The 21484-nt window shown below is 39.0% G+C and overlaps 1 protein-coding gene across 5 annotated transcripts in view; it reads right to left on the bottom strand.

The window, feature by feature from the left end:
- Positions 1 to 21484, bottom strand: part of TPR (translocated promoter region, nuclear basket protein) — a 69673-nt gene that overhangs the window by 9452 nt on the left and 38737 nt on the right. For all 5 annotated transcript variants that reach the window (XM_059675478.1, XM_059675480.1, XM_059675475.1 and 2 more), the window contains exons 35-44: positions 20971 to 21176; positions 20509 to 20570; positions 19706 to 19914; positions 18025 to 18297; positions 17651 to 17799; positions 16948 to 17031; positions 13773 to 13970; positions 11582 to 11713; positions 11288 to 11378; positions 1078 to 1259 (exon numbers count right to left, since the gene is read on the bottom strand). In XM_059675478.1, coding sequence (XP_059531461.1) covers positions 1078 to 1259; positions 11288 to 11378; positions 11582 to 11713; positions 13773 to 13970; positions 16948 to 17031; positions 17651 to 17799; positions 18025 to 18297; positions 19706 to 19914; positions 20509 to 20570; positions 20971 to 21176 — 1586 coding nt within the window. The remainder of the gene's footprint in view (positions 1 to 1077; positions 1260 to 11287; positions 11379 to 11581; positions 11714 to 13772; positions 13971 to 16947; positions 17032 to 17650; positions 17800 to 18024; positions 18298 to 19705; positions 19915 to 20508; positions 20571 to 20970; positions 21177 to 21484) is intronic.

The following is a 21484-nucleotide window of genomic DNA, read 5'->3' as shown; positions in this document are numbered from 1 at the left end:
AGGAATTAGACAATGAAACAAACACTAAATATCAATAGAGCTTATTATGCTTACTTGGTAATACCATAACCAAAATGTTAGCAGATGATGTAATAATCATCAGGATATTTTTTCAGGAAAAACTGCCACTAATCTTATACTAAAGAAACCCGTTTTAAACTATGACAACTTTTTTAATTATACAGACTATAACATTAAACTAACAAATATTTCATTAACTAATAGACAAAATATTAACCAATATTTAAAACTAATCTTTGATCATATCTTATTTCTTTGTAACTAATTTATTCATTAGTAAGTATGCTTTTGGATTTTATGGCTTACTTATCCTTTGGAAATATTACTAGCAGTACTAACTATATATAAATGGTTTCTCAATTTAGTCATTTTTAAACTGATAGATTTTGCAGGATCCATACACACTCTTTTAAGACTTTATACATTCACATAATGCAGTTTTCTTCACCAGTGGTATTTTAGATCTACACTTGAAAATGTTCTATGCTCTAAAGGGTTAAAACTCAAGCTAGATTATTAACGGAGCCTTTGTACTTGTCCTGTTTCTGCAAGAGCTTCTGATTAACAGATGTCCAAAGAGTGCTACATGTAAAGGGTTATGCACACTTTCATTAATTTTCAAAGTGGGAATCAATATGATTATTAAAAAATGAAGAGAAAAATGTTTTGTTAAGCAGAACAGAATTTCCTTTTTAAAAAAACATGCAACTTAGAGGGAAAAAAACACTTCTAAACAGATGGTGGTCAGCTGCTAAAATACATTTTACATTAATTAAAATCCAAGAATATCTTTTTCCTTTTGTAACCTGTAGAAACATTGACCAGACTTTTATTTGCTATGACTATAACAGTTTCAACTTATGCACAACTTCTAGTCAGCCTTGTACTTTCAAGGAAATCAGAGATTCATTTCAGTTCAATGAATTTTATAAAAATATGCCAAAACATTACAGGTTTCACTTAATTTCTGGAGAAAAAAGGCAATATCTAATGGAAAGGGAAAGGAGCCAAGATTTTTAAAAGTTCATTTTTCAGAATGACCACTACTTTCAATACCTGAACTGGTGGTCCCAACTCTTGAGGTGGGGCATGAATGGTTAGTCTTGGGGGAAGTGGGTGCGGTGGACGTCTTGGTGACTGAGGTGCTCGAGGGGTCTGTCTTTCAGATGCTGATGATGGCTGTTCTCTAGAAATCTCCTGGGAAAAAGAGGACTCTGCAGTACCCGTATTTCCTTCACCTACAGGAAAAGAGAAGCTTATTTTGAACTATTAAACTTACTGCAAAATAACTTGGACAATTCCTAAAGTATCAATCTTGCCACTAGGAATGTTTACTTCAGTAATATTTTCAGAAGGAAAGTAGTGAGGTATGGTGGGCCCAGAGATAATTGGTATGCAATTATCGGCTTTTAGCCAAGTTCCTGAACCTCTTTGGTTGGTTAATGCAACAGATGTAATCTACAAGAAAGGTTTTTCTGAAGGATTCAAATAGTAGACATAAGCACTTAGTCTAACACATGATAAAATATTTAATACATTTTGGCTCATATTATTAAAATGGGCAAATTATTTAGAGTGAGACCACTATGGCATCAGTATTACACTCAAACAGGATGAAGACTATTGGGAAAAGCCCAATAATGACACTCTGACATTTTGGTTTTCCTAAATTTTGAATTTTATGGTCCTTCAGATGTCTGGGTCTTCTATATACATTATAGAAACATCAAAAGCTATTACCTACTTTGAAAGTTCAATAAGATACTACAGAATTTAGTAGTTTAAAAGTTAGGTCTAGAACAGATCCTAGCTTTAACACTTAATAGCTTTGTGACCTTGGTTATGTCACTTTATTTCTGCTTCTGTTTCTCAGATTCTATACTGGTACTTAAACCTGACAAGCTTATTGTGATAATTCAAGACAAGCACACATGCTCAGAAAAAGCATTTTTGTAACTATTGGCAATGTACATAATCTATCCACTAATCAAATTTTATCCAGACTACTAGGCCAATTTCTGCTTGATTGTAAAAAGGAAAACTCTCTCAAGTATTCAGTGAGCATCTGTTATATGCTTTGTATCTGGGAAAAATGGATATGAACATTTTCCCTTAAAACACGTAACATTTAGAGATAATACGTACAGATGTAACCATAGAATCAGCTCAAAATGCACCCGTCCTAAAAAGACCCTGAAGCTCATTTCAGAGCGGACCAAAACTGCAGGTCACGTAGTGAAGCATGTGCAGAGGAAAGAGCTTTGGTCTCCAGCTGTACCTGGAACCAAAGTCTCCCCATTTAAGCAAAGGACCAGGACATAATCGACCTTGAACACTGGAACCCTTTCAGACACCAAGAAACTGTTGTCCAGGAAGATCCAGTGTTGATGCCGTTACCATAAATGACCAAGTTCTAAGGACCCCAATTATAACTTGCCTTGCCAGCACTACTCCCCTTGCCCCTTAAAAACCATTAACCTAGGCCAGGGAGTAAGATGGATATAAGGTACCATTTAGGTCTCCCATCTTCTCCCTTGGTGTCTTCTTGATCAATAAACCTTTCCTTACTCCAAGCTCGAACGTTTTGAGTTTTGGCCTTTCTAAACAATGGGCACACAACTTGGCTTTCAGTAACAATTTGGTGAGCCAGCCAGGAGCTGGTGCTCGTGGTAGGCCAAACGTGGAACAGCCTCCAAGGAAGGATGTTTTGCCTTGGGGGCTCGGAAGGTACTTTCCCTGGCAGGCACTGGCCAAATCAGCACAGAGCCCATTTGGAATAAGAAAATGCCTTTGGACTTCAATCTACGTTGGTTTTGTTTTGGGGTAAGGTGCTCCATTTTGGGGTAAGTGTGCAGCCAGGAATCCTCTATGTGGGCTTTCTCCCCCTTTGGACAAAGCTCTATCTGCATTTTAAACTTACTTGGGGGCCTCCATTTAAGAGTAGGATCAGGATTTCGGGGCTCTACCCGCTTGTGTCTTTGTGGTAAACAGTATTAAGTATATTTGTTGTGTCTCTGCAAGTCGATGTGCTCGATTTGGAAGTAGGGTAAGTCATCCTGGCGTGTACAACCAGGAACTCCCTTCTCCTCCATTTTCCTTTGAAAATAAGCCACATTTATTTTATTTCCCTGCTGGAGAAGAGAATAATTGTAGGACTTTTACCTGATTTTTGAACTGGTTTGGCTGCATTTGTTTGGCCACTTGAATTTGAAATCTGTAACTTGTATAGTTTATCTAAGATTTGGTTAGGATAGTACTCAATTACTTTGTGTGTTATATGTTGATCTCGCTCTGTGTGTACTCTGTTCATTGGCTTGAAGTTAAGAAGTGATATTGGGTCTGTGGTTTCTTCCCCTCCCCCATCTTCATCTCCAGACAAGTGGCAGCTGCCACGTGTGCTCGGGCTCCATTCTAGCCATCATCCTCCAGGAAAATCTACCACTTTTAAACTCAGGCATCCTGAAGCCACTCTTTTTACCTCCTGAGAATTTGAACTTTATTGTGTACACTTTCTTTCCATTTTCTGTTGTTTGTGTTTGCTGACAAGTCCATGATAAGGGGCACCCTTGAAGGAGAAGCTCTCAGGCCCCTTGGAGACAATGGAATGCATTCTTTGATTGATAACAGATTACTTTAAAAAGGCTTTAAAGGAAAATTCTTACAGCATGCAAAGCTTGGTCATCTGAGTAAAATCCAAACTCACTCAGACCATCTGCCAGAAACATCATTTGGATCCAGTTTTACAGCCCCAAATTATTCACTGTACTTGGGCCATAAAAGCTAATGCTTTAAAATGAAAGCTATGATTGAGAACCAAGATAGCAGAGTAGGTAAACACTGGTACTTGCTGCCTCCCACAACCACATCAAAATTACAACTTAAATACGAAACAACCATCATTCAGAACCACCTGAAAGCTGGCTAAATGGAAGTCCAACTAGAGAAGAAAAGAAGAAAGCACACTGAGACTCGTAAGAGGGGCAGAGGCACAGAATGGGTTGAACTGGTACCCATGCTGGTTTTTTTTTTTAATCAGGAGGGACATTTTGGCTGCTTTTCCTGTGAGGAATAAGGGGTCCCAGCCCCATACCAGACCGCTAGCCTAGGGTTCCAGAGCTGGTAAGAGAAGCCCCATAACTTTGGGTTGTAAAATCCAGTGGGGATTGTGGCTGAGTGACATGGAGGCTGCTGGAGACCCATGTGTTCCCCGAAAGGGCCAGTGCATGAACTTACTCAGACTCAATCTCTAGCGCTGGGTAGCTTTGGGAAACCCAGACACTTACAGGAAGGAACTGGACTGTCTGGCATCAGGGCAGGAACTTGGGGGTGGCTTTCCCCCAAACGGGGGTCCTTGCAGGGATCATTGTTCCTGTGCTGGGACCTCCCCCATCTCAGAGCTGACTGGTAGCCCTGAGTTTCCATCAGCTTGGCTCACACTGTTCCCTCTGCCCTGGTGATTCTCTGAGACCCCACCCCATCCAATTTGCAGCCCCACCCAAGCTGTTTGCAGCAGCTTTTCCATATGAATGGCCTGTCCTGACTCAGGCTTCAGATTTTCCTAAAATCTCTCAAATAAGCAGCAGCTGGAGTCAGTGTGTACTAAACCTATACATAAAAGGCCCAACCAGGAGCCTGCACTAGCACCAGCCTGCCTTGCTTCACAGCTGGGCCTTGCCTGGACACTTCTCAAGTCCAATACAAGTAGCAGCCATCTACAGGATTTCCTCTCTGTAGCTCCTGCTAGGTGGACCCAGGAAGTGGCTGACTTTGCACCTCCCAGGATGTCCCAGAGCCAGTACACCCATTGGACAGATTCAGACCATACCAGATTTTAACTGTACACATCCACAAGCAACACACTCAAGGGCCAGACTCAGTGAGCATCAAAGCACCACTGAAGCAAGTCCTGCTCCATAGGGGTGTCTTCTGCACAGCTGCTCTTCCACTGTAGTTGCAGCTGGAACTCACAGCCAATTGGCCTGGAGGTCAATTCCTCCCAGTGACGCCAACAGCAATCAAGGTCCAACTACAAGACTGTGCACACAGCCTACACAAGGGCATACCTAGAGTGCCCAGCTCAAGTAACTGGGGAGGCTGAGCCACTGGGCCCTACAGGACACCTACTACACAAGGCAATTCTATCAATTAGGCAGCTCTACCTAATACATAGAAACAAAAACAGGGAAGCAGCCAAAATATGTAAACAAAGAAACATGTTACAAATGAAAGAAATGGAAGCAAATAAACTATTGGATACCAAGTTCAAAACCATGGTTACATCGTTACTCAAGGATCTTAATGAGAGCTTCAAGGGACTCAAACAGAGCTTCAAGGGACATAATGAGACACCTTCAAGGATCTTAGTAAGAATGTCAAAGACATGAAAAAGGATGAGCCAGAAATTAAGCATACACTACCTGAAATAAATAATAATTTGTAGGGATTCAATAGTAGACAATTCCGAGAATCAAATCAATGATTTGGAAATGAGGAAGCAAAAAACACCCAATCAGTGGAGCAAAAAGAAAAACGAAAAAGAAATACGAAGATACTGTAAGGAGTCTCTGGGACAACTTTAAGTATACCAACATTTGCATTATGGGGGTGCCACGAGGAGGAGATAGAGAGCAAGATATTGAAAGTTTATTTGAAGAAATAATAACAGAAAACTTCCCCTACCTGGTGAAGGAAAAAGACTTATAAGTCCAGCAAGCACAGAGTTCCAAACAAGAGGAACCCAAAGAGGCCCACACTGAGACACATCATAATTAAAATGCCAAGGGCTAAAGACAAAGAGAAAAATCTTAAAAGCATCAAGAGAAAAGCAGTTAGTTACCTACTAGGGAGCACCCAACTGACTGTCAGGTGTTTTCTCAACAGAAACTTTGCAGGCCAAAAGGGAGTGGCAAGAAATATTCAGAGTGATGAATAATAAGGACCTAGAACCAGCAAAGCTAACACTTAGAATTGAAGGTCAGATAAAGAGCTTCACAGACAAGAAAAAGCTAAAGGAGTTTATCACCACCAAACCAGTGTTACATGAAATGTTGAAGGGTATTCTTTTAAGAAGAGGAAGAGGAAGAAGAAAAAGAAAAAGATAAAAAATATGAACAATAAAGAGGCAATAAATACATAACAACTGAATCTAAAAATCAAACGAGTAAGAAATCTAATGAACAGAATAAACTGGTAAATACAATAGAATCAGAGGCATGGAAATAGACTGACAAATCTCGGAGAGAAGGGGTCAGGAAGGGGGATGGTAAGAGACTAGGCAAAGATCTTACATGCATATATATTAATCCCCTATGGACGCAGACAATAGGGTGGTGAAGGCCTGGGGCGGAGAGGGAACCTGGTGGAGGGGGACAATTCAGGGGGGAAAAAAGGAGACATCTGTAATACCCTCAACAATAAAGGTTTAAAAATAAATAAAATGAAAGCTATGAGATTTGTCTCCATTGGTCTGTATGTTTATGTATATCACTATATGTTTGTTCTAGATATAGGATATTTCTACCCTGTATGGTATTGCTAATTTATATTAAATTGGCTTAAACAAACAAGTGCTTATATGAGAATTCTCAAAAAAACAACAGAGTAACCCAAATGCTTTTCAGAATCACATAACCTAAAAAAATATTTGATATTAAAGCTGGTTTTAAATGGGTTTGGTTAAATAGGCATATCTTTAGAATCAACAGAATTAAATATTTTTATTCTGTGTTTATTACTCCAATAAGTAAGCTGATACAAAATTGGAGTTAGATTTCTCTCCACTGAAAAAGGGACTACTGATCTATTACTGAAACTGAAAAAGTTTTCTGCTTAGAAAGCAAATAATCTGTGCTTTATCAAAATAATTTTGTGTTTTACTGTCTTAATTAGGTATTTGATTACTTAAGAAAACTAAATCTCCTAAACAGTAAGAATTAAAGTTTTGCTATGTAAACAGCATTTTCTCTTTTTCTTTCAGAATTTACGGAACTTTATTGGAAATTGGGAGAAGGCTCCAAAAAAAGACACTCACCTTTATGACAAAGAAAAATGTACATATTTTCTTATTGTGAGCACTAAGAATAGGTTATCTTCCAGAGCAAAATCATGTTACTTGAAAGTTAGAGTATATTTTCCTAAAGAAACAGTGAAATAAGGGTAGTTTCAGCCAGAGCTCTCCTGAGGTCAGTACCTGTCACTATAGTGCTTGTGTTGTAAGGGCTGTATGCATGTATTTTTCTTTAAATGTATACTTAAGTATCCTATATAATAAAAGCCTAATATGCTAAGTGACCGGTCCATTGGTTGGCCATTCAACCAACCGAAGTGTAATATGCTAATGGTATACTAAGGCCACTCAATTGCTCACTATGTAGTATACTGACGACCAGGGGGCAGACGCTCCAACTAGTAGGTTAGCTTGCTGCTGGGGTCCAGCCAATCAGGACTGAGCATGACAGGCCGGACATGCCCTGGAGCCCTCCTGGGGGCCCTCCTCGACTGGCCAACCTCCTGCATCTCTCCCTGGACCCAATTGTGCACCGTGGGGTCCCTCAGCCTGGCCTGCACCCGCTCGCAATCCGGGACCCTTTGGGGATTTCGGGACCCACTGGTGCACGAATTCGTGCACTGGGCCTCTAGTTGCTTCATAATGGCTTATGATCTTATTTAGTCAAATGTCCACATCTTTTGATGTATTTTGACAAACGTCCCCAAATTTAAATTATAAGTAGCTGAAACTGGTTTGGCTCAGTGGATAGAGCGTCGGCCTGCGGAATGAAGGGTCCCAGGTTCGATTCCGGTCAAGGGCATGTACCTGGGTTGCGGGCATATCCCCAGTGGGAGATGTGCAGGAGGCAGCTGATCGATGTTTCTCTCTCATCGATGTTTCTAACTCTCTCTCTCCCTTCCTCTCTGTAAAAAATAAATAAAATATATATATAAAAAATAAATAAATTATAAGTAAATGCCCCTGAAACATCTCAAAAGATTTGTTTTCTCTCCTTACAAAAGAGAAATATTAAACTAGGCTTATTTTAGTGTGTTGAAATTACATGGGTAACATAAATATGGGTAAACAATGATTGTACATTAAATGAATAGTTGGGGCTATGGGAAACCCAAGATGGTCACTGGTTACTTCAGCTCCCTGGCATTTTTTTCCCATGCCTTCATCCACCGTGGTACAATTTCAACTTCATTCAGCTACCACTTAAGTTTTGGTTATCAACATGTTCTTTTTATGTGTATGTAATCTGGATGAGTTGAAGCTTTCTCCTGCCAAAAGGTTGATGCCTTTACAAAGGCAAAGAAACTGTTAGAAAATGTGTTTCCCACTTGGGGTCTACCTTCCACAATCTCTAGTGACTGAGATACCCACTTTACTGAGCAAGCCATATGAACCCTGAAAGACAACCTTGCTATTAACAGGAAAAACTGGATTCGAGAACAAGTTCAATTTCATAGAACTGAATGAATTGATGAGAATGGTTACAATTTTTATGACGTTTTCATTTGAAATTATTGACTTCTTTAATCTTTTGTTTTCCAAATAAAAGGAAATGTGTTTACCAATGACTTAGCAATTTGGTAAACTATATCTCTTAGCAGAATTGAAACATTTTTTCCTCCCTCCTGGATCCCTCCAGAACCTAGAATCTTCCAAAGAGTGTTTTTATTTTCACGGCAAAGTGATTATTTGCCAAAGTTCAATAATAATGTTTTCTTTATAACGGGATACAACTGGAAACTGGTTTTATTACCAAGGCTTTGACTGAAAAGTTATGTTTCAGAGAGACAGGCAGATACAGATGTGACCAGAAGTCTTTGAGGAGTTAAGATTGACTTTTGAAGCCAATAAAAAACCCTTTGGGAAAATAGCCTGATACTTACCAGGTGAGGAACTAACGTTACTTCTTGGGAGATGCAAAGAAAGAACCTCAGAATATGTTGGAAACCTTAACAGAGGAATTCACCAAAATCTATAGGTACTGCAGAAGTTTGACAGGTTGAATTTTGCCCATTCAAAGCACCAGGGGCGTGAACTTTGGTTTCAGAATTAAGGAAAAAAAAATCCCTCTTTATCCCAACTACACAAAAGATGTATCTTAAATCTACAAAATATATCATAAAATGTATTATTACCCAAGTATCATTAATCTCTCCCTACCTCATCTCTTAAAAACTATTCTTCATTATATGGTTAATATTCATTAGTTTATGGCTTCTTAGTCTTGAGAGGCTAAAGTTCAATCTTAATATTCCTTAGGAAAATTCCAGCAAAGCACATTTAATGGTACTTCTATGATTATTTACTATTCTTGCTGCAGTTAGACAAATAGACAGGCCAAGTTTATTTACACTAGATTTATTTTGCAGATACACTAGTATTAATTTGGCCATCTTGGTAAAAATCAGGGTGATTTTAGAGATAAAATTATGTTTCAGTTAGAACTACAATATACCTTTGTGGATGTTAGATTCTAGCGCTGTCCATGGTCTTTTGAGTTTTGTTTGCTACTTGTAAACTGGACTGGATGCTGAATCCTTGTAGTGACTTGAAATCATTAAGAACTAAAATTGCCTTTTTCCTGAACCTTGCCAGCTCATCATGGTTTGAGGACATAATAACAAAAGTTACTTTACTCTTTATCTCATTAGAGTACAGGTATCCTGGCCTGCTGCTATCTCTACCGTTGCTGTGGTCTCTGCTTGTAAAGTGAACACCGTGCATGTCCCCTCTAAGGCTAAGGGACCATCGTGGAATTGACAGGAGTAAAAGCTGGACAGCTAATCCTCCCTCTTAATTGAACCTGGACTTGGTTGCTCTATTTTCAAGATTAAGGAATGAACAACAAAAAGGGGGAATTTGTAACCACAGAAACATGGTCCTATTCTGTTTAACAAAACACTATAGTGCTTTTCAGAAACAACAGACCAAAACCACAAATTACAGATGAAACATAAACAAGGAAACTTTGACCTTCAGCTGCACCTGGAACCAAAGTCTCACTCCCCACCATAGGACCAGAACTTGAACACTGTAATCCTTCCCAATGCCAAGGGTCCCTTGTCTAGGAAGATCCTGTCTTGTTCACCCCTTTATCATAAATGGCTAAGTTCCAAGGTCCTCCAGTTAAAACTTGCCCTGTCAGTGCTTCCACATACCAATTCCCCCAGCCCCTTAACTTAGTCCAGCGAGCAAGATGGATCTAAGGTACTATTAGGTCTCCCATCTTCTCCTTCTCCATCAATAAACTTTTCCTCACCCTGAATTCTGACATTGTAATTTTGGCCATTCAAAGCACCAGGGGTTTCAGCAATAAGGCAATAAATAAATAAATACAATTTTAAAAATCCCTCTTTATCCCAACTATACAAAAGATGTATCTTAAATCTACAAATGTTTTATAAAATGTATATTACCTAAGATTAATGATACTTATCCTACCTCATCACTTAAATACTATTCTTCATTATATGGTTAATAGTCATTAGTTTATTTTTCTCCTAAAAATTTAAAATGGAAAGTGGCCCGTCCTTAATTTCCTTAATTCAAATGAGCATATACCTTGAACTTTAAAACACGTAGGTCTATATGAAAACTCAGAGACACTGTTTTTCATTAGGCTAAATATATAAGTTTCTTATTATACTAGTACTCATGATTTTGGCTTAATATTATCTATAAAACTAGGATATTAATACTAGATGATCACCAATTTTTTAAAATGATTCTAAATTTTTTTCTATGAATCTTATAATCCTTTACTGCCTACATTTCAATGGCCCTCCAGAACTCATCCTTTCAAAAATTTAACAAAAAGCATGCTATATTGGTCAAAAAGTCTTTTATTCATTGGATAAACAGACAATATTAATATTGCGAAGCTCCAATACCCACAATCTTGAAACATGTAGCTTGTTAGACTGACCTCTTCTGGTTGTGAACTGCTGTTAGAAGTCCCTGATTTAATTTTTTCACTTAACAAGAACAGCAGCAACACATGGTATTTGTAATATTTTATAGGTTTCAATGTTTTAACCTTACAGTAGTCCAACGAGGTAGAAAAGATAGTATAATGTCTGCACTTTATAGGTATAAATATAGCAGACTTTATGACAGAATAACATGACAAAGCTAGGACAAGCATAAATCTTTAGCTTGCCAATTTACTAACCAAGTTTTATGACATATGTGATAATTAAATGCAATCTTAATTTAGAAAATATTATCAGAATCTTCAATGAAAAAGACTAAAAATCTCACCACTATTTTGAGAATCAGCAGCTCTCTGATTACTTTCACCTCCACCCATACTTTCTTCTGTTTCTGTACCTGGATCAGTCCCATCACCACCCTAAAAACAAAATTTAAATACTAAGTGCAAATTAAATATAATTGTCTTAAGAAATATTAATCAGCTATACAAAAGGTGTAGAAACAAACCCAAAGGTATAAAAAGTTGTAGTGTTTTAATAGTGACCTTTTAATACCCTTGGAGAACAGTAAATTTTTTTGAAGAAGTCCTTAAAATGGATGGTCAAAATTCTAACCGGTTACCTCAGCATCATCAGCTTCATATCCATCATTGCCATCTGCACTACCGGTGCCTTCATTACTATCATCACCCTCGTCTCCCATCCCAGTGTCATCTTCATCATCATCATCATCTTCCTCATCTTCTTCATAATCCTATTAAAAAAACCTACATATAAATAAAGATCTAGGATATGGCACACAAGTTCTGCACATCTTGATAACATACTTAGAAATTTATGTGGCATGTTGTTGATCAGGGTACAGGAGTTGCTATGGGATTAGTTCAGTGGTAGCAACTGTGAAGTTTATCAGTAGTAGTACAATCACAATCAATTCTGAATCTAATCAGTTCAATGATTAAAGCTCCTGGATGTCCACAAGGTGTCAAGTGGTCCACTTTAATTCTAAATTTAGTATTGGTACTGAAGACGGATGAAATTATGCTTTTAGTATGAGGTTTTAAAACACAGTGTTTGATTAATAACAGAATCTGAAATGTGAAGCTATCAAATAGGATTAACTCTCAAAATAAAACACAAAGTGTCACTGAAAATATGTCTCAATTATTATATCTCATTTTCTTTTGAAAAAAACTACGGGGTTCCATGAGGGAAAAAAAAGTTTCTTCTGTTATTTCTAGAAGCCACAGATCTTACAATTAAATCCAGTCACTCATCAGTAAGATTTAAGATTAAGTCTAACTAATCTAACAAATCCTAAAGTGCTTAGCAATCATTTAAAAAACAAATGGGTTTTCCATCACTGTTCTACACTCAATTTCACTATAAAATGTTAATTTAGGAGCAAATCAGGGTAAAAGAAAAAGCAAAATCACTGATTCATACTGACAGAAAATCAGAATTTATTGTTTGATGCATTAGTAGCCTGGATGATTTCAGCATTTCAAAGAACTTATCTACACTAATAAAAGAGAAAAATGGTAATTGGCGTACAGCGCTACCCTTTTCATTGGCTAATCAGGGCTATATGCAAATTAACTGCCAACAAGATGGCAGTTAATTTGCATATGTAGGCACAATGCAGGGAGGCGAAAGGGAAAGCAGGAAGAAGCACCCTGCCACTGACAGTGATCAGAAACCCAGGGGGGATCTAAGAGCTGGGGGGCAGGGCAAAGGCGGCCCCAGGGCCGCCTTTGCCCTGCCCCCCAGCCATGATCGGAGAATCAGGTACCTTTTCCGCCCTGGCCAGTGATAGCAGGAAGTAGGGGTGGAGCCAGCAATGGGAGCTGGGCAGGGTCGAAGCTGGCAGTCCCAGGAGCTAGGGGTCCCTTGCCTGGGCCTAAAGCGAAGCCCACGATCGCAGGGCCGCTGCAGCTTCGGGTGCCCGCTGCCCGGGCCAGACACCTCTGCCGTAGGCTTCAGGCCTGGTCAAGGGGCCGATCTGGTGGTTGGTGATCGGAGGGTGATGAGGGTCAACTCCTCTGGCCGAGGCATCAGGCCTGGGTGGGGGTCTGGGGGTCCCCTGCCCAGGCCTGATGCCTAGGCCAGAGGCATCAGGCCTGGGTGGGGGGCGGAGCCGGGGATTGGGGGGATATGATGGTCCCCTTGCCCAGGCCTGAAGCCTGGGGCAGAGGCGTCAGGCTTGGGCGGGGGTGGAGCAAGCCATCAGAGGGAGATGGGGGTCCCCTGCCCAGGCATGATTCCTGGGCCAGAGGCCTCAGGCCTGGGCAGGGGCCAGAGCCAGTGATCGGGGGGAGATGGAGGTCCCCTGTCCAAGCCTGACACCTCTGGCGGAGGTGTCAGGCCTGGGCAAGGGGCCAATCAGGTGATCGGAGGGTGATGGGGATCTACGCCTCTGGCCGAGGCATCAGGCCTGGGCAAGGGGCAGAGCCAGCAATCGGAGGGGTCTGGGGGTCCCCTGCCCAGGCCTGATGCCTGGGCCAGAGGCGTCAGGCCTGGGCAAGGGGCCGATCCTGCGATTGGAGGGTGATGGGGGTCAACGCCTGAGGGCTCCCAGTATGTGAGAGGGGGCAGGCTGGGCTGAGGAACACTCCCCCCACCACCACCCAGTGCACGAATTTCGTGCACCGGGCCCCTAGTATGCATATATGCACAACAGTGTGATAGACCTGGAGGGGGGAAAGGTGTGGGCCAGAGGTAGTGAAAGGAGGGGGGTGGGGGGAGAACGGGGACATATGTAATACTTTGAACAATAAAGATAAATTAAAAAAAAACAATGGATGATTTCAAACCTCATGATCTCCATCATTTTCATCATCATCCTCTTCTTCATCATCACTGTCAATTACAATGACATCGTCTCCTTTGCCTTGACCATCTTGGGATGAAGTTGTTTGCTGATCTGACTGAAGGGCTCCAAGGTCTATTTGTAAAGATTGAGAGGTTTCTTCACTGTCTTCCATTGGAGTATAATCTGCCTGGGTGACTCCCTTTAAAAGTTAAAAAAAATTTATAAAAAACTGAATATACCTGAATCTATCAGTAACATACCACAGATCCAAGGAAAAACTAAAGAACACATATGGGTTACGAGCATTTTATTTTTTAAAACATGGTTTTCAAAAGAATTTTAAAAACAAATAAAAGAAGATTAACCTTTGGGTTTCTTTATTGTTTTCTGATAGAGGAATTATTATAAGTCTCATTGGGTAATAATCCAATAAAAAAGAAGAAAAAAAAAATAGCCCTGGCCAGTGTGGATCAGTTGGTTAGAACATCGTCCCATGCACTAGAAAGTCCAGGGTTCAACTCCCAATCAGGGTACATACCTAGGTTGCGGGTTTGATCCCCAGTTGGGGAGCTTTGGGAGGCAACTGATCAATGTATCTCCTGTTCATGTCTCTCTCTCTGTCTCTCTCTCTGTATCTCTCTCCCTTCCTCTCTAAAATCAAGTAAAAATAATAATTTATAATACACACACACAAAATATACAGATGTGTGTCAAAACTACTAACATGATATTGTAAGATTAGTGCTGTCCAACTGAAATTTAACAAGTCACAGTGTGATTCACATATGCAATTTAACATTTTCTAGTAGTCATTTAAAAAGATGAGACATAGGGGAAATCAATTTTAACAATATACTTAACAGAGCCAAAACATTATTTCAACATGTAATCAATGTACAGATTAAGCAAATATTCTGCAACCTAATTTTTTTCTCCCCAAACCTGAAATAGTCTGGAAAATACACTAAATAAGGTATTATTATTATTACTAGAGGCCCGGTGCACAAAAATTTGTGCCCTCGGGGGGGGGGGGGTGGGGGCTCAGCCCAGCCTGTGCCCTCTCGCAGGTTGGGACCCCTCGGGGGATGACCACCTGCTGGCTTAGGCCTGCTCCCTGGGGGATTGGGCCTAAGCTGGCAATCAGACATACCTCTGGCAGCCCGGGAGACCTCAGGGGATGTCCCCTTGCCAGCAGGGAGCAGGCATAAGCTGTAGTCGGACATCCTTAGCGCTGCTGAGAGGCGGGAGAGGCTCCCACCACCACCACCACCACCACTGTACTGGCAAGCCGTCAGCCTGGCTTGTGGCTGAGCAGAGCTCCCCCTGTGGGAGCACACTGACCACCAGGGGGCAGCTCCTGCATTGAGCGTCTGCCCCCTGGTGGTCAGTGTGTGTCATAGTGGCCAGTCATTCCCAGTCGTTCTGCTGTTAGGGTCAGTTTGCATATTACCCTTTTATTATATAGGATTGTCTTTTTACAAAGACACTTCTACTACCCTCCAAACTCTGACTACCCTAACTCTTCAAACCACATTTAAGATATTAGATTTAAAAATAATTATTTGCTTAATCTCTTTCCTCACAATTCCATTTTGCTAGCTGCTCAAATAAACTGTAATTTTAACTTTACTTTTTATTTTTATTATAAAAAATGAAATGTCTCCTGTTTAAACACTCAGTAAAATCTATTTTTTATATAAGCCAGAAACAATGTTTATAAACAAAATCATTCATAAAGATTATGTTTACTGTAACGGAAAAAAGAGTGAAGTCATGATATAATAAAAATGGGCCTAAAAGGGACATGCTTTTTAAGAAAAGCAACACTTATCAGGAACATCTGCTTCACTGCCAGAAAATCAGAAAAATAAACGATTACACATTTAGTAGACAGTGCTACAAGGCAGAATGAAAAACCAAATGGCACTTTTGAGTCATAGGCCATTTTGCTAATCATAAGGAAAAACTTTGCAGAGATTTTAGTATAATTTAAACAAATCTGACAATAAAATAGAAATTCACATCTTTTAATTTCACAATTGTTATGCTCTTCAGATGATATTTGCTGAAAAATACATGAAAAAGATGTAATTTAGAGTGCTATGTATTCATCCTAAAGGTTTAGCTTCATGTTTTTAGCCAAAGAAAACTGGAAAAAGTAACTTAAAAAATTAATGCAGCTAAGAAACTAAAATTTACTTACAATCTATGGTTTCTTATGATTAGCTTAAGATAATTCCTTTATTCTATACAGATAAAATAATTTTAGAATAAAATGATCCTGAAAATTTATCCAGGCAGAAAATATTGTTTCAAGATTAATAGATACCCTCTTCAAATCCCAGCTTTAATGCTGTGAGAACTTGGGTATATGACTTATCTGGGAATTGGGTTTTTTCCACATATAAAATAGGGTTGTTTTGAGGATTAAATTAATTAATAAATGCAAATTTCTTAGAAACAACACTAGGCTTATAGTAATGAATTCTGTGAGGATTACTATATTATGAATTCTCAATATGTGGGGAAAAAGGATGGAAGAAAAGAAATAAACTTTGAGTGCCTAATATGTGGCAGATATCACTTTAGGTATTTCTCAAAGCTAAAAATTATGTTATATTAGTCCAACAGATGAGAAAATTGAGGCTTATCAAGAGAATGAACAACTTGCTTATAGTCCCACAGCGTCTAAGTAGTAAGAGTTAGGAATGGAACTTAGCGCTTTGCTACTTCAGTCTATGCATTTCCACTAGTGAGGTTGTCTCTGGAGAGGTCTCAATCAGAGTTCAAAAAATGAGTAAGTGTATAAATGCATTTCCTGTCATGGATTAATTAATTCAGTAAGGGAAGCAATAGAGGGCCACCATATTGGACATCATGGGTTAACTCAAGACTCAACCAGCACTTGTCCTTCCAAAATAACTAAGTGGACAGTCTTTACTCATTAGGACTATTAGCATGGAAAATCTGTGCTAAGTATAAACAAAACATTTCTTCAATAAAGTTTAGAAGGCATTACACCAATCAGGAGTAAAAGAAGGCAGAAATTGCATTGGTAATTCTAATATTTCACTAGATATGAAAGCAACCAATTAAAGTCCAAATGATGATTCAATTGTCAAAGCTAATTTCATTCATTAAAAGCAACAATTTGTTACTTTCAATGTTTTACTTACTTCTCCAATGGAATCTTGAGAATCTTGGTTGTATACTTGAGTCTCTACCTCTCCATCAGTACTTTCTTCTGCCATAACTTCTTCCTGAATCACGACAAACAAGTGTTAGTAACATCTGTTCATGAGATAATGCATTAAGCTAGTTCTCCCAATAAAATAAAACTCACTTGTAATTTTATAAAACTGTACAACAGAAATGTTCACTTATACCTACTTATATTACCTCATCTTTAGTAATAGAAAATAAGTCTTATGAGCATTAATTAAATACATGCTCATGAAATTTAGTAGTCTCAATGTTTGATAGTACTATAATTCATTACAATTTATCCTCAAAAAAGAAAATAACTATAATTTTGGTTAATCTGAGAAAAAGATAGCAGGTAACAGTTTAAAATGTGCACAAGATTATACATATCTTTATTCTTTGAATTAAAAAGAAACACTGAAAGGGAATTCAAATTATGTTTTGTAGCTGTATTTTTAAAATTGAAAAGGGAACTAATTTAATCAAAGATATGTAAAGGATATAAAACACTGTCGGCAACAGTAACAATAGCTGAATTGCCAGTGGAAACTTTGCAGTAAATTAAGAAAGTTTTCTGGATTTAGGACCCCAAAGGTCTATTCACCTAATAATGCTGTAACTGAAAGAATACCTTAACTCTATGGAAAGAAAATAAACAGAAAGACCTTTACACACCTCAGTTGCTACAGGATTAACAGTTTTCAATTTCTTTGGAAGAGGCATTTCCACTGTATCATCAGAGACCTGGTCTGACGCTTCTATGGTACTCTCCTCTTCCTCTTCACGTGTACGCTTTGGCAAAGAAGAACCTGGGGTAGCTGAAACTTTGAAATTACATAATTTAAATCTTGAATTAGAGCATGATAACTCAATTTAGACAAAGTTAATTTTAAAAACTAAACTTGACGTAAAATGTTAGGAATACATTCATCCACTCTAATACCCGGCAGAAAACAAGTATGTACAAAGAATACTCAAGATAATGTATTTTATCCAAGAAACTACAAGCATAAAGGCCTACTATAACTTCATTTTAAAATTAATCTTACCAGTGCCAAATACTGCTGTGGAAGTAGATGGCCGCTCAACCGGCGAACTCTGAACCACCTCTACTATGTTTGGGGACAGCTCTTGATTTGCAGGCTCAATCTGAGGATGACTCTGTTGAGTGGGTTGCACAAAAGCTGTAGCCTGTGTTTGCTGCTGAACAGTTAAAATGGATTGAGGGATAGAAGGCTGGACATTAGGACTAGTAGAACGAACAGATCCACTTGTGCTTCCAAAAACTGGAACATGTTCCACAGGCCCTTCGGATTGCATAGCTGAAAAGTAATTATAATACTTAATATAAATCTTCTTATCAAAGCTGGAATTATCCTCCCCATTCTGTGTTATAGGTGACAAAAACAGGGTAAAGGCAATGTATTAGGCTTTTTGTACTGCCTATGGAACTGACAGGTGAATTAAATATCTGAAACAATTTTTGATCTATTATTCTATTTAAATTATCTATCTATATAAAAGCCTAAGCAACCATTGCAACCTAAGGGACGACCGAACAGGCTGCGTGGGAAGACCAGGCCGGCAGGGGGGTTTGTGAGGGACGACCAAACAACTGAGCAGCAGGCTGCATGGGGCAACCAGGCTGGGGTGGGGGGGTGGTGGTATTTGGGGGCTGCGATCAGGCCAGTAGGCAGAGATAGTTAGGGGTGATCAGGCTGGCAGACGAGCAGTTAGGAGCCAGTGGTCCAGGATTCTAAGAGGGATCCCGGATTGGAGAGGGTGCAGGCTGAGCTGAGAGGACCCCCCCCCCCGCCCCCCACTCACGAATTTCGTGCACCAGGCCTTTAGTATAAAATAAATGAAATTTAAAAGCCAGCGTCAAATATGAGTATTTACTAAGCATCATTGTGTTTAGACAAGAAGCCAAGAAAATTGCATTCAGTAAAGTTTTACTAAACACCTACCTATCTTGAGGTTGGATAAAAGGATTAAATAATGAAAATACGTGCGCTTTAAGAAATCAATCTAGTGGAATAAAAAGGTATGTATTTAACTGAATTATAACTGCTGTAGTGAATAGGAAAGTGTCATGGGAACAAAGCAAAGCCATGAAGAGATCAGAAAATTTCAACAAAAAAGTGATGTTTGGGTTCAACCAGTGACTTAGTATGGTTTTCCAAAGTGGATTTTGTATCATAATTCTTAGATCTTAAAAGTGAAAATTTGCCCTGGCCTGTGTGGCTCAGTTACATGGACACTGTTCCTTGCACTGAGAGGTCGCTGGTTCGATTCCCAGTCAGGGCACATGCCTGGGTTGTGGGCTCGATTCCCAGTAGAGGCCGTGCAGGAGGCAGCCAATCCTCTCCCATTGGTGCTTCTCTCTCTCTTTCCCTTCCTTTCACTCTGAAATCAATGAAAACATATATTTTTAAAAAGTGCCTTAAGATAAGTGAAAATTTTGGTCCTGGAAAAACATGCCATATACTTATTGGGTTAAGTTTCCCCCTTCTTTCAAAACACAACAAAGCAAGAAGGGAGGGTTCGGAAATTTGCTGCATTAACAAGTGTCCTGAGAGGTATCACTTGAAACTATTAACTGCCCACTTTTATTACATGTCTGACTTTAGCTTTAGTGGAAGCCTCATCTATCCTTAAAGTTATTGTCATCTTCTCACAGTAAATCTAAATAAGCAGCCAGGTCACTCATATCTGTATTATTTTACTTACCTTCTTGTGATTCCACTTGTGTAGTGGGCATCACTGTGGCTGTTGGGGTAGTAGTAGGGTTTGTAACAGTTGCAGGTGTGACCATTGGGCGTATACTAGCCCTGGGTGTTGACTTATTCCCAGCCATAGCTGCAGCTGTCACTTTACTTGGAGTAGACACAACAGGAGTTGGCTTGATATTAGCTGTTGGTGGATCTGATGTGCTGGCACTTATAAAGAGGAAAATACAAGAATCATTGAATTACTATAAATATTGTTTATAAAGTATATACACTCTATCAAAATCAAAGCACATATATTTTCTGAAGTGAGTGTTCAACAAATATGACCTTAATTTGTATTCAGACCTTAATAATTCTCTTTTTCCTAACACTGCTTTGGGTAGACTTTTGGCGGATTAAAAAACAATTTTAAAAAGTCAGTAAATATAGCTCTATACATTTTTTTTCACTAAATTTTTCAAAACTCTTATTGAGGTTTTAAATTTAAGCATTAAAATCTGTGCAGGAAATACTATGCAGTGGTGCATCCTGACAGTGTGAAATGTATCCAACAGTTAACCACTTTACCTAAGTTTCAGCCCAGCCTCTTGTATTGGTATCCTTAACATGACAGGGAAAATTGGTAGCCTATCTTAGATGTCAATTACAAACTAAAAGATGAAAGATGTTTTCTTTGTCACAAAGCTCTACCTAATGGGACATACTTTTGTAATAGATACAGATTTTTCTCCCCAAAGATCACCAAATCTTTCCTGAACTTTAAAAGAAAAACAGATAGACTATTAAAAGATTAAAACTCACATTCCTCTTTCACCAGAAGCTGGAGTTGTTTTCAGTGTTATCTGTCTTTGCTGTTCTGGGACCTAAACAAAAAGAAGACTATGGATTACTGTGCCTATCCCACAAGATTCCACTAAAACCGTGGTTCTCAACCTTCTGGCCCTTTAAATACAGTTCCTCATGTTGTGACCCAACCATAAAATTATTTTCATTGCTACTTCATAACTGTAATGTTGCTACTGTTATGAATCGTCATGTAAATATCTGATATGCAGGATGGTCTTAGGTGACCCCTGTGGAAGGGTTGTTCGACCGCCAAAGGGGTTGCGACCCACAGGTTGAGAACCGCTGTACTAAAAAATGTCATCAGAATGTTTTACTTTTGTTAATACTCTCTGTATTCTTGGCTTAGCTAAAATTCACTCCAAGGGCTCCTCAATCACCAGGTACCTTCAAGTAAAATGTACAGAATTAGATAATCACCTTATTAGTAGGTTCTTGAGGCTCATCTCTCTGCTCAAGGTGCCTCTCTTGATGCTCCCTGAGTTCTCTTTCCAAGCGACTAATTCGACCTTCATATTGGGACTTAAGAGCAGTCATACGAACATCTAATTCATCTTTCTGCTGATCTAAAGCTCCGTTCCTCTGTTTAAGCTCCTCATTTTCTTTAGTTAGCTGCTCTTTTACACCTAAAGAAGTAATCGTGATTCTATTAATATTATTCCAAACACTGGAAATAAAGAATATTTAAGTGCTTAATAGATACTCAAAGGTCATATACTAGTAAGATTCTATTCCTAAACTTTTACATTTACAATAATTCTGATATACATATATCTCAACAGGCAAAAATTCTAAACATATCTGTATTTATTACTCCAGTATAAAATATACTTATTCCAATATAAAAAACATGTTACTCTTCCTAGCAAACATCTCAAAAATATAAAGGATCCACCATAAACGATAGCCAGCAAAAGTCCTTTTATATGGCCAT

Source organism: Myotis daubentonii, chromosome 18, assembly GCF_963259705.1.
Source record: "Myotis daubentonii chromosome 18, mMyoDau2.1, whole genome shotgun sequence".
Taxonomy (NCBI): domain Eukaryota; kingdom Metazoa; phylum Chordata; class Mammalia; order Chiroptera; family Vespertilionidae; genus Myotis; species Myotis daubentonii.
This window is presented reverse-complemented; position numbering and strand designations above follow the sequence as displayed.